At 44.8% G+C, this 14,354-nt stretch overlaps 1 protein-coding gene across 1 annotated transcript in view; it reads right to left on the bottom strand.

Annotated features, from left to right (window-relative positions):
- The window catches only part of tyro3 (TYRO3 protein tyrosine kinase), a 52,046-nt gene extending 42,330 nt beyond the window's left edge, over window positions 1-9,716 (bottom strand). The window contains exon 1 of the mRNA XM_015969311.3: window positions 9,431-9,716. Within this exon, the coding sequence (XP_015824797.3) occupies window positions 9,431-9,494 (64 nt within the window). The 5' untranslated portion in view covers window positions 9,495-9,716. The remainder of the gene's footprint in view (window positions 1-9,430) is intronic.
- Window positions 9,717-14,354: the final 4,638 nt, after the last annotated feature.

The raw sequence follows: 14,354 nt of genomic DNA, 5'->3' as shown, positions 1-14,354 counted from the left end.
TAATGGAGATTAGATGAATCAACCTCTGTATTTATATAGTGCCTTCCAGAGTCCTACAACCCCCTGAGGCACTTTACAAGACATCAGTCATTCACACACCAGTTGATGAGCTATAGCCACAGCTGTCCTCCACGCACCAGGAGAACTTCAGGACCCAGTGGACCAGAGAAGGGCCTAATAATGGGTTTAGGATATAAATCCTGATGGCCGCAGTTCTTAGACGCATCATCTTGGTGGAGTAGGACTGCCTGTGCATTAGCTGTAGAGTCCAGGTGTCTCTTCATGCTACCAACAGTGGCACTGGCCCAAGTCAGATGCTCAACAACAATGATAATGAATTAGATTTCAATAGTGCTTCTCAAAGACCCATGCACTTTACAGAGATTCATTATTCATTCACTCTCTGGTTATGGAGAACTACATCATAGCCACAGCCATCCTGAGCCAGTCTGACAGAAGCCAGGCTGTCATTCTGCACCATCACTCCCTCTGACTACCACCAACAGTCACCCAAAGGCATGGCAGGTTATGTGTGTTACCCAAGGACACAACAACAGAGTGACTAGGAAGATGCTGGAATTGAACTACCAACCCTCCAGCTGGTTGATCCTCTCAAAATTTTTATGAGCATATATCTGATACTTGTTTATTTCATTTTGGCTGTGTTCTTTTGCTCAAGATTTCCCAAATTTCATCCAGAGTATTAAGTATTTACATTAATAATGGACTTAAGTCATTTTGTTGTTAGGAGTAGTTTACTGTCCTCCTCAGCTGATTCAGTTAAATTTATTTAATTTAGAAATTAACTGTGTATGAATCAAGTCAGCTCAAAGTGCTGTAAAAAGCTACTTATCCCTCTCCATGACCACACCCATCCATCCATCCATCCATCCATTTTCATCCGCTTATCCAGAGTGGGGTCGCGGAGGCAGTAGCCTAAGGCGAGAGGCCCAGACTTCCCTCTCCCAAGCCACTTGGGCCAGCTCCTACGGGGAAATCCCAAGGCGTTCCCTGGCCAGGTGACAGCCATAGTCCCTCCACCTGGGTCCTGGGTCTACCTTTAGGTCTCCTCCCAGTTGGACGTGCCCAGAAAACCTCACCAGGGAGGCGTCCTGACCAGATGCCCGAGCCACCTCAACTGGCTCCTCTCGATGTGGAGGAGCAGCGGGTCTACTCTGAGCCCCTTCCAAATGACCCAGCCACTCTTCGAAGAAAACTCATTTTGGCCGCTTGTATCCGCAATCTCGTTCTTTCGGTCACTACCCAAAGTTCATGACCATAGGTGAGGGTAGGAACGTAGATCGACCGGTAAATCGAGAGCTTTGCCTTCTGACTCAGCTCTCTCTTCACCATGACAGACCGGTACAACGCCTGCATTACTGCAGATGCAGCACCAATCCGCCTATCGATCTCACAATCCAGTTTTCCCTCACTCGTGAACAAGACCCCGAGATCCTTAAACTCCTCCACTTGGAGTAGGACCTCATCCCTGACCCGGAGAAGGCATTCTACCCTTTTTCGAATCACGACCATGGTCTCAGATTTAGAGGAGCTGATTCTCATCCCAGCTGCTTCACACTCGGCTGCGAACCACTCCAGCGAAAGCTGAAGATCACGTTCTGATGAAGCCAACAGGACCACATCATCTGCAAAAAGCAGAGACCTGATCCTCAGGCCACCAAAACGGATGCCCTCCACACCTTGGCTGCACCTAGAAATCCTGTCCATAAAGGTTATGAACAGAATCGGTGACAAAGGGCAGCCTTGGCGGAGTCCAACTCTCACTGGGAACGAGCCTGACTTACTGCTGGCAATGCGGACCAAGCTCTGACACCGGTCATACAGGGACCTAACAGCCCATACTAGAGGGCCTGGTACCCCATACTCCCGGAGTACCCCCCACAGGACCCCCCGAGGGACGTGGTCAAACGCCTTCTCCAAATCCCCAAAATATATGTGGACTGGTTGGGCAAATTCCCACGCACCCTCCAGGATTCCCCTAAGGGCATAGAGCTGGTCCAGTGTTCCACGGCCAGGACGAAAACCACATTGCTCCTCCTGAATCTGAGGTTCAACAATCTGACGGACCTTCCTCTCCAGAACCCCTAAATAGACCTTACCAGGAAGGCTCAGGAGTGGGATCCCCCTGCGGTCCCCCTTTTTAAATAAGGGGACCACCACCCCGGTCTGCCAGTCCAGTGGGACTGCCCCCGATGTCCATGCGATATTGCAGAGCTGATTCAGCCAACACAGCCCCACAACATCCAGAGCCTTAAGGAACTCCAGGCGGATCTCATCCACCCCTGGAGCCTTGCCACAGAAGAGCTTTTTAACCACCTCAGTGACCTCAGCACCAGAGATTTGAGTGGCCAAACCAAAGTCCCCAGACTCTGCTTCCCCACTGGAAGACGTGTCGGTGGGATTGAGGGGGTCTTCGAAGTATTCTGCCCAACGATCCACAAGGTCTTGAGTAGAGGTCAGCAGCACACCGTCCCCACTATAGATAGTGTTGGTAGCACACTGCTTTCCCCCATGAGGCGTCGGATGGTGAACCAGAATCTCCTCGAAGCCGTATGGAAGTCTTGCTCCATGGTCTCACCAAACTCCTCCCATGCCTGGGTTTTTGCCATGGCGACCACCCGAGCCGCGTTCCGCTTGGACTGCCGGTACCCTTCAGCTGCCTCTGGAGTGCCACAGGCCAAAAAGACCTGATAGGACTCTTTCTTCAGCTTGACAGCCTCCCTAGCCGCCGGTGTCCACCAGCGGGTTCGGAGGTTGCCTCCACGACAGGCAGCGACGATCCTGCGTCCACAGCTCCAGTCAGCCGCCTCAACAATGGAGGCATGGAACACGGTCCATTCAGACTCAATGTCCCCCGCCTCCCCCGAAACATTTTGGAAGTTCTGTTGGAGGTGGGAATTGACTCTGCCAGACATTCCCAGCAGTGGGAGCAACTCCAGAGTGGTAGAAAGTCCAACCCCTCTCAAGGAAACTGGTTCCAGAGCCAGAGCCATGCGTTGAGGTGAGTCCGACTATATCTAGTCGGAACCTCTCAACCTCACACACCAACTCAGGCTCCTTCCCCACCAGAGAGATGACATTCCATGTGCCAAGGGCCGGCTTCTGTAGCCGAGGATCAGACCACCAAGGTCCCTGCCCTCGACTACCACCCGTCACACACTGCACCCGACCCCTTTGGCCCCTCCCACGAGTGGTGAGTCCATGGGAAGGGGGACCCACGTTCCCTCTTTGGGCTGTGCCTGGCCGGGCTCCATGGGTGAAAGCCTGGCCACCAGGTGCTCGCCAACGTGCCCCACCTCCAGGCCTGGCTCCAGAGGGGTGCCCCAGTGACCCACGTCCGGGTGAGGGAACACGGTTTCCATTTATATAATTCATCATAAAAGGTCTTCCATGACCACACCTGGTTACAATAAAGGCTGGAGCGCTAAAACACTGATCTGTTTTAATGTTGTGATGACAGTACAGGGTGGGCCATTTATATAGATACACCTTAATAAAATGGGAATGGTTGGTGATAAAAACGTCCTGTTTGCGGCTCATTAGTATATGTGAGGGTCCAAACTTTTCAAGATGGGTGGTGAGCATGGAGGCCATTTTGAAGTTGGCCATCTTGGATCCAACTTTTGTTTTTTTTTTTCAATAGGAAGAGGGTCATGTGACACATCAAACTTATTGGTAATTTCACAAGAAAAACAATGGTGTGCTTGGTTTGCACATAACTTTATTCTTTCATTAGTTATTTACAAGTTTCTCTTTATTCACAGCCATTGACATGTCGAAGAGGTTAACACGTGAGGAGCGGATCGAAATTGTGTTGATATCTGGTGAATGCAGTAACCGGGTCCTTGCAGTAGATTTCAATGCAAGACACCCTATAAGAACACCCATCTCCCATGCTACAGTTAGCAAACTGCTTGCTAAGTTTTGTGAAACTGGTTCAGTGTTGAATTTGCCAAAATGTGGACGCATGAAAACTGTAACTAATGAAAAAACATCAGTGGCTGTCCTAGCTTCATTCAGCAAGAGCCCACAGCGTAGCACTTGCCGCATGTCACTGGAGAGTGGCATTAGTCAAACTTCCCTTTGGTGGATATTAGCTAATCACAAATGGCAACCTTACAAACTCCAGCTACTGCAGCATCTCAATGTGGATGAGCCAGATCGGCGCACAGAATTTGCAGAATGGGCAAAACAAAAATTGGAACAGGGCCCTCAGTTCACGCAGAAGATTTTGTTCAGGGATGAGGCAAACTTTTATGTGAATGGTGAAGTTAACAAACAAAACTACCGCTATTGCTCTGACACTAACCCACATTGGATAGATCCCTCCAAGACTGTTGGAACAAAAAAGTGATGGTATGGTGTGGTATATGGGGTACAAAGATAGTGGGGCCATTCTTCATGAATGGAAACATCAAGGCCACTGGATATTTGAAATTGCTACATGATGATGTGTTTCCCTCTTTATGCACTGAAGCTGGCACATTCCCTGAGTTTTTCCAGCAAGATGGTAGACCACCACATTATGGGTGTCAGGTCTAAGCATTCCTAGATGAACAGTTTCCTGGAAAGTGGAGTGGTCATCATGGGCCAGTTGAATGGCACCCAAGGTCTCCCGATTAGGGTCATCTGAAGGCAATTGTGTATGGTGTGAAGATACGAGATGTGCATTACCACCATCTTGAAAATTTTGCCCCCTCACATAACTAATGTGCCACAAGCAGGACATTAATATCACCAACCATTCCCATTTTATTAAAGTGTATCCATATAAATGGCCCACACTGTACACTAGTTCCAGTACATATGTTAAGTCCCGCCCCCTCACTTTAAAAAAAAAATAGAGAGCTCAGTTACGCCCGGAAGAACGGGAAAATGAATACAAGTCAATTGGCTAAAATGCTATTTTCTGATTCTGTTAATGTGCCGTGGATTTCACATATGATATCCGTGAATTTTAAAGACGTATTTTGATACCAAGAACGCGTCTATTTTCAAACCGGCGGAAATGTTATTTTACGTTTTGTGTGAAAATAAGTCCAGGACTACAAATGCGCATCACCAAAGTGACGTCATCAAACCAGACAGAGAAAAATGAGGAAAAATGGCTGTGAATTCTGTGAACTTCAAATCCGTCCTTCAGGAGGAACAAAACACCATAAATCTGGCCGTGTGGTAACTAGCAGCTACGCTAGAGGAGAGGCGATTCTGTGGTGACATCATACATGTGAGGTGCCGATATCTAATTTGTAGTCATACTAATTACAAACATTTACAAGCTGAAAAATCTCTGGCGTGGTCGAAACATATCATTAGTTTTCATTTAAATTGCAGTACAACATATGTGCGATCCAGGGCATAAGGCAAAACGGATTAGAAATGAGCTCTTTTAACCCCGTTGACTTGCATTTATTTTTTGTTCTTCCGGGACCCATGAGCCAACTGGAAAGGGAGGGAGGGTTTCACACTGGAAGCATCAGCGGCACGAAACGGCAGCGGAACGTTAACTTTAACGCGGTCCTTTTCACACCGGGAGAGTCTTGGCAGCTGCACGGCTTCCTCGCTGTGCTCTCCGCTGGACTCACAAGATCACACGATCCCTCGAGACTTCAGGTCACAGTTTGTCTATGCAATCCACCATTAAACCAAAACGAAAAAAATCACGTTTGATATTGCTGTTTGATGTCGTATGTGATGTTGTTCCTCTCCACTGCCAGGAATAAAGCCATGAAAAAAACCACAGCTGCACTTCTGGAACGATGCCAAGTAAATAAGCCGCTGGGTCCCACGTAAGCTTAATATATATGAAATTGCATTGCTGCAGAACTTTTATTTTGAAATTTACCAGTGATTTTACACTGAAATTGTGTGCGATTTCCTGTCTAGCCCCATGTTAACTGCAGAAATCGACGAATCCCAGAAGCTGCACGCTGCAAAAATAAAACCTGATCCTATCTTTGCGGTGCGGCATGCTGCTTCTGGGACGCGCCTGGATGCGTCGCTGCTGGTTTGAAACCCTCCATCATAGGCGTCATTTTAACCGGGGACGCCGGGGACATGTCCCCGGCAAAATTTGTGATTGGCAGCTGTGTCCCCCCCACTTTCAAAAATGCCTGCTGATGAGGATTTTTGTTTTACCAGCTCAGATCTTATACCAGGGGTCGGCAACCTGTTCCCATCAAAGAGCCATTATTACCCGTTTCCCACAGTAAAGAAAACACCACAGTAGCCGCGGCGTTGTGGGCGGGGCCTACCCTCAGACAGCAGAGAGCTGCTCACAACCAGGTGACAGCAGCCGGTACTGGTCGCTCGCATGGGCGTCGCACCCGTGGGGGATTCAACACCCACACTTTTCCTTCTGTTTTGCTCACCTCCACACCAGTCTGGTTTCTTTATGTCGCACTCACTCTGTTTGCCTCATCTCCTTCTTCACCTCCGCTTCTGACAGCCGATGTCGGGTTTCCAGGAGAGCAGGAGAGGGAGGGACTTAGAGCTCGACTGAATTCATAATTTTACATCTTGACATTAGCTGTACAAAGTCTGAGTTTGATGAAGTGAAGAACAACAATTTGCAGAGGTTTATAACAGGCGCGGCGCCAGGTTTTCATTTTTGGGTGGGCCACGGTAATTTTGGACGGACCTTAATAAGCAGTGACTTAGTGAAGCAGGCAGGTCGCGCTAGAAAATTTCGTTTAAAAAGACGTCATAAATGTTTTCCCCCATCATTTTAATTTCTAAAATATGAAGTAAAAACTCACAATTTAATTTTCATTGATTTGTCATTAATATGTAGTCTACACCCGTGCGTTAAGTGGACCATCTTCCAGTAAAAGAAAAGCATCCAGCCCACCTCTCCAAATGCGTAAAATGTGCATCACAGCCACTAGGCGCACTGCGCGCACCGTCAGCTGTCAGCCCAGACAAGAGCAGAGCAACTAGAGAAAGAATAAAGGATAATTGTGTCTGGATGTGGATGGAGATTACATTTTACAGCAGCCTGATCATCATCTAAATACGTAAACCATCACCTGTCTTCTAGTCCACGCTATCAGCATTATGTTAATTGGTGTGTGTGTGTGTGTGTTTTCCACTTCCAACACTGGTCTAACCAACCAGACCAGTGTGTCCAGTAACATATTAATGTTACAATTAAACAGTTTCACTTCATGTAGGCTAGGAACATTCCACCTGCCGTAGCCCGACCGCTTCTGCTCCACATAAACTTTGTGCGTGATCAAATGTCTCTACAGGTGCTTTCTGAGCTGAAGAGGCGACTGGATGCGTAATGCGTCTCCATATTAGAGACGGGAACAAGCGCTATTCAGCCAAACTTTCATAATTTCATAAAAATAACATTTTTCCAAGTGACACATCCCTCAGAGAGACCGGGTTTCCAGACCGCTTCAGTGGGAGGAAATCAACCAACATCCTTGAGTTTATCCGTCAAAATGAACAGTCAAATGGAAATATCTGTAACCTGTCATTTAACTGTTTTGCCTTCTTGTGAAGATTGTTGCAAAGAGAAACAACTAAACTTGATTAACCCCAGAGCCACGCGCACTGCGCTGTACTCCGTGACTGTAAATGAGGGGGAAACGATTTAATTGGATCCTTTTCTTTTCAACATGGTTTAATGTAAAGTTTCATTCAGTACAAACTTTAGTTACACCAATCTAACGAGACAGAGCCTGGATTTGTATTCTGAACAGTTTAAACATGTTTAAAACGGAGACGTGCGTGACGCGTCTAAAATTCGTACCTGCTCCGCTATTATGGAAATCAAACTAACAGGATGAATAACATGAAATTATTTTAGGCACAGACAACATCCCCCACACTTTTGAAAAGCTTGCAACGCGCCTGGTCGCTCGTGTACGTCAAAGTTATCTTTCATAAAAAGATAATCAATAAAACGATTAAATAAAGTGGATCCAGAAGCTGTAGCCCGTCTCTGCCTTCAATATTCACCCTATTGGTGGTTTTACTGAGCAGGTGCCACTTTTGTCATACGTTTCTTTTTAAAACATGTTTAGACTGTTCAGAATACAAATCCAGGCTCTGTCACGTTTGATTGTTGTAATTAAACTTTGTAGGTGGGGAAGGTCGGAAAGCAGCTCAGAAGCGCATGATTACGCACAAGCGTGACGCGTCAACCCGGTCTCACAGACCGGGTTGGACCTGTTCAGGTTTACGCAGACAATCTTTACATTTAGAATTGGCATACAGATGTAAAATTAATGCAGTAAAATATAAAGCATTTTATTTAAATATCCATTCATTATTTTACAAGCACCGAGAGCCGCATGCGGCTCCAGAGCCGCGGGTTACCGACCCCTGTGCTAGCCTACTTTATTGTCCCCAGCAATTTTTAAGCCCCACTCAAGTGTATGGCTATTGTCCCCAGCAATTCTGAAAACAAACTGACGCCCTTGCCCTCCATAGACTATAATTCATTATATTTGAAGCAGTGACATTCCGCTACTGTTCCGCACCTCCGATGCTTTCGGTGTGAAACTGGGGTGAGGCTCCCGATTGGACATTGTCCTATTTTAGAAAATAGAATGCTTTTTCCAGGTGTTGACATCTGTGTATCCATGTAGTTCACATCAGTTATGACTGGTGCAGATGAGTGGGCGGGGCTTTCGTCCTGGTGAAAAGGAGGAGCTTTCAGCCAGGCTCCTGAAATTGGATCTCATTAATGTGTTTCCACTATAAATGTTCTGGGAAGTTTCTGGGAAGGGGGAAGGTGACAGGAAAAATATACAGGCTCGATCGGCCCTTCCAGCTGATGTGTCTTCATCCAAAATCCAAAAGATGCTCTTAGACTTTTTGGTTAGGGGATTTCCTCAACCTGCATTTATGATACACAGCTATGTTCTGAATTTCAATTTTTGCGACATATTTACTTTGCAACGTTTGAAACCCACACACGAATATTTACATTTCAACACTTAGATGCAACTTTCATTAGTTTAGATTTGAATTTAGATATTTAGTTTTAACTTCTACATATTTGGCATTATTATTTATGTAAAACAATCAAACAGAGATTATTTTCTAACCATCTGTGAAAAAGGTTACTTTTAAACACATTTTTTATAATTAGGTGATTAAGGTGTCTAGAAGTTTGAATGCATAATCGCTGCCCCATCGATGTAAAACTTCCAGGCGGATTCAGATTAAAACTGCAGGGTTTTTAACTTGTTTGTAACTTTGTTCAGGTCGCCTGGAACCCGCCAGTACCAGAACTGTATTGCTAGTATTCCCACAACAGCGCTAGAGACTCGCTGTGGTTTAACTGACCTGTTGTTCATGTTATCACAAGTTAGTACTAACTAACTAAAACAGTTCCAGGCTCTGGGGTTCGGTCCGTATACTAGGTTAAGCTTAGCTCCCAGCTAACGCTTACCTTTTCCGCAGGTTCCCACCAAACTCTGGAGAAAACAACCCAATATCCACAACAGCAGCTTCATCTTCTCATGGTGGTTCCGTCCTTCGGTGGGCTGTCCTGACCAGTACTCGGGAGAACAACACGACAGTCGGTTCTATTCGGTCTCAGGCTCCGTTAACGATTTTTACAGAGAGGACAAACAGGTTTTCCAGTGGACCGAAGTGCTTGTTTGGGCTGGAACCGCCAGCGAGGTGGAAGCAGCCTCAAATTCCTACCAGACGGTCAAACAGCACAAGTTTTTAATGTGCGCGTCTACACGAGTTATTACGGTATACTTGCTTGTTCGATGCTTTCAAAATAAAAGGGAGTTTTGCACAGTTGAATAAAGATCAATATTTCTCTCTGTTTTTCAAAATTACGTTCACACATGGGGTAGTTTATCTTCAGATTTGTTAACAAAACAAAATTCCTATTTTGGAACACAAACCCAGCCCAAACAATAAAATAAAGGCACTACCAAATGTTATTTACAAGTTGTTATCCTCATTCAGTTTGAATTCAAGTCCCAAAAATTCAACAAACAACCTAAATTAGGTTTATGAAAAGAAGCTTCATAATAAAAACATATATGTCACATAATCTAAATGTCACACAAAAACATCTTAATTTAGTGCAGATTTTTTAGCAGATAGTTGTCTGTTGGCCAGGAAATATAGTGTCGTCATTAACAGCAGCTCATGGGTTTTTCCACCAACAAAAATGTTAAGATAATTAGATGTGTTTTCTTTTATCATGCTTTTATTACATTTAAAGATTCTACCATTTATGCTGAACAGTGCTGTACTGTTTGACGTCTCATGAGGAGACTTTAAGAATGCTGGGCCTTGGTCCTGGCCTAATGTGACCCAAGGACATCTGCTGACTTGGACAACTGCTGACTCGTGCAACTATGTGTAGCTCACCGTGTGATTAGACACTGATTAGAAAAACTGAATGTTCATTATGTAATACTGAATGCTCTTTGTGTGAAACTTGTAACAATTACTAAAAACTGAGAGCTGTGATTTTCACCCATCCTTCAGTGTCAGCTCTCAGCCAGGTATCTAGGGACCCTCCCAGCTTGTAATTAATAGAGGATGCTTGGATTTCAAAGGCAGAGTGGTTTGAGGACCTGCCAGTGCAATGGAGACTGTGCTGGTCTGATCTTATTTCCAGTCTCCTCGAGCATAAAACAGAATTCTGACTTTTGTGTCTCTTTTCTTCTTTGTGTATGGTGTCTAGGGGTTTAAACCTGACAAAAAAGGTAAAAAGAAGGTATTTAAGATAAAACCCAAACCTCATAATTATGTGAAGAAAGACATTTCAGAAATCGGAGGGTTGGGTTGTTGGAGAGTTGGGCATTCGGACTCCACTCTCAGTGCCAACATTTGCTTAAGTTGTGTTCAGAAAAAAGAAGTGTTGAGAAAACTAACAGCTGTGATTTGCTCAAACCCAAACTGTCAAGAAACAGCTACAGAGTGAATAATTCAACAGGTTCATCCACACAATAGAGCAGCCAAACGTGGAGTTGTGTATGTGGCTGAGTTAGGAGCGTTCAGAAATTTATGAACGGGTGACCTAACAATAACTATATAAACAGCACAATAGAGCCAGCTCTTCAGACTCAGAACCAGCTTTTCATGTGTGACTCGAACATCCTTAATTAAAGAGCAATGCAAGAATGTGCTAGTAAGTTTAACATCTGCTGAGATAATCTACCATGGTAGCTTGACCGTAGGAGGCTTCTCCGGTGAGTGTAACATCTTTGAGAATCAGTCAAATCTCCTTTTTAATCAATTTCTCAGGACTTCTTGGAGAGTACAGATGCTTTTTTCCTCCCCTCCTCCCTATCTTATCCCAAAGCTCTTTATCTATCTTTGGATGTAAGGCACTTCTGCATTTTTCTGGAAACTGGAAATTATTAAAAATGGACCTGGTCAGTTGGTCTCTCAACGCGATTGACAACATTTTTTCAACGATGAGAACGGGAGAAGGGGCTCCTGGGTGCCCCTCTGGGACAGATCCAGTTGGGCATATCATGGACTCCTGGAAACCGTGGAACTTGATCTGCTTATTCCAACTGTCTGTAGATGTCATGCTGAGAGCAGGAGGTTTGGACCGAAGGTGCAGGAAATCCAGAACGCAGGCAGGAGCGATTGAAAAGTAAAAATCCTTTATTTAGGAGGAGAACCAAAAATCCAAGGGGCGAAGGCAAAAACCCAATAACTAAATTAAGACCAAAATCCAAAAGCTCACCTTCTGAGCAGAGACCTTAAGACTGGAGACAAAACAACGCTGACCAAGAGAATGAACCAACAACCAGAGAGACAAGACAAGGCTTATAAACACAGAGGGAGGTAATTAGGAAAAATGGCAGCAGGTGTGTGGAGTGAGGGCTGGAGGGAAGACAGGTGAATATAATTATCTAAATGGGAAAACAGAAACAGAGGAGGGCAAATAAACCTAAACCTAAAGACAGAGGGAAGGGCTCACACACACACACACACACACACACACACACACACACACACACACACACACACACACACACACACACATATACTGAGCTGGGGAACAAGAGGCTGGAGCTACAACTGGAGGGGGCTGAGGATGACTAAATGAACACCAAACCTGAGGGAGTGATATGAAGGCCTACAAACAGAAGACACATAAATGAGATGCAGACAAAGGACACATGAGGGCGCTATGAGACACAGAAGGGAATCTAAAGAGGGAGACACATGAAGGAAGACGCAGACCATGACAGTAGAGGATTCTGAAGACGTCTGGATATTCGTGGTGTTGGTGTCAGGTTTCCTGCTTTTTGGCCTGAGAGGTTATCTGGCTTACCGGAAAATTAATGAGCTGTCGAGGAATATTGGCTCAATCCCTGAGCTCAGAGATGGATTACACCACGCTGTGAATGCACAAACTCATATAATTGTTGAGATGAGTCATAAGCTTGGAACTTTGGCTGAGATTCAGGCTCTGGCACAGAAGGTGGATTCCATCAAGGAGCGAGTTGACGAATCAGCATGGATTGGGATAGATTGACTTACGCCATCATTGGATTTAGAGGGGTTGAGGACCAACGGACAGAGAGGAAATTATCTCTGTCTGGCCCCAAAACAATTTCTTATCTGAATCTGGTGCCCTTGAGCCTGTGAGGCTGAAGCGAATACTCCCCCCTCAGAAGAAATGTGGAATGCTGCCGTCGCCATGGCAACTCAGTCTCCCTATCCCAGCCTAGGCGGGACTGCGACCGAAGGCCGTTGAATCATTCCAGGAGTCACTGTGCTCTCTAAAACCCAACGACCTCCTCCCCCTGTCCAAACGGAGGTGATGAGCGCTGCTTATCGTGGCTGCATGCACTGATGTGTGGACAGTCCCCAACCCTACCGCCCCACCTAGTGGACACTTATGTTGTGTAATGTCTGAAATCTGTTGCATTTCTGTCTGAAGTGTTTTTTGCATAGCAAAGCTGCCCTCCCTGTGGAGGGTAACTCTGAAGTGCCTTTTTTTCCCCTCCACCTGACCCTATCCTCATGTAAACCCCTCTGATCTCTATTAAGGTAGCGTGACTCGGGTTGCGAATGACCACAGTCACCAATTCTTGTCATGTGTTTATGCCTATGTATGTATGTCTGATCTCAGAATTGTGTGTACTGAAACTCTAATTTCCCTCTGGGATTAATAAAGTTTATTGAATTTGAAAGACTATTTATAAATAGGCACAAAAAGAAACGTAATAATTTTTAAATGTGATAAACAGCACACAATCAACAATTTGTTGTTTTCCTTCGACTGCACAGTGTAGTAGTGTAAATCTGAATTAGCTAGTTTTCCACTTTTGTTTTGAAAGCAACTCCAGGCCAAATACCGTAATGCTGCATGTTCTAACGCACATCAAAATCTGTTAAAGCGGTCTTGTCAGCCTGTTGCACAGCTCCTTCCCCTGATAAACTTATAAAATTCAGCATTTTATTAATTTTACTTTGTTTCTTGCATTTGTGTATTGTTGGTCGGATCTTTGCTCAAATATTTAGCACACGTATTCAAACTTTTTAGAAACTTTTCCTCAAAATAACAAAAGGAAAAAACATTGTGCATTAAAGCTGGGGTGAAAGGAAATATGAAATGTACAGATTTTCCTTCCTACCTTCTTAATTTATCATTTATTGCAGGATGTGAACCAGTCTTGTTTTTTATAAACTTTCTTGAACTCTTAAATCAGGATAAATTTATTTCTGCATTCAGCCCTGTGTAGGATCTTGACGTGCTGCAGAACATCACATGTGTGCCATACAAAATTGAACTAGCCTTTTTCCTGTCCTTTTGGACTGAAGAGAATTTCCTGCTTGGAATCTGGGAAAGGATAAATAGGGATCCTCCATAGTGATGGGTTAACTATTTACAACTAAAATCCGTCAAAGCATGTAATTTATGGAAGAGGGGATTTGCATGCCAGAGACCAGGACTTTTCCCCGTTCTGTCATTTCTAAATCTGCAAAATAGAGGGCCATACAAAATTGAACTAGCCTTTTTCCTGTCCTTTTGGACTGAAGAGAATTTCCTGCTTGGAATCTGGGAAAGGATAAATAGGGATCCTCCATAGTGATGGGTTAACTATTTACAACTAAAATCCGTCAAAGCATGTAATTTATGGAAGAGGGGATTTGCATGCCAGAGACCAGGACTTTTCCCCGTTCTGTCATTTCTAAATCTGCAAAATAGAGGTAATCAGAGTTCAGTGTCTCTGAGAAGTTCATGAGTGTTTCTACATGCTGTTTTATAGGTGACCAGCAGAACCCCAAGAAGTAGAAATGATACCACATCAGCAAAACATTACAGAAATGTTCTCAGTCATGAGTGTAGGCTGACAAAAGAAGAGCTCCTCAGGGAT

Source organism: Nothobranchius furzeri, chromosome 18, assembly GCF_043380555.1.
Source record: "Nothobranchius furzeri strain GRZ-AD chromosome 18, NfurGRZ-RIMD1, whole genome shotgun sequence".
Lineage (NCBI taxonomy): Eukaryota > Metazoa > Chordata > Actinopteri > Cyprinodontiformes > Nothobranchiidae > Nothobranchius > Nothobranchius furzeri.
The sequence above is the reverse complement of the archived record's forward strand: the minus strand, read 5'-3'. Positions and strand labels throughout refer to the sequence as shown.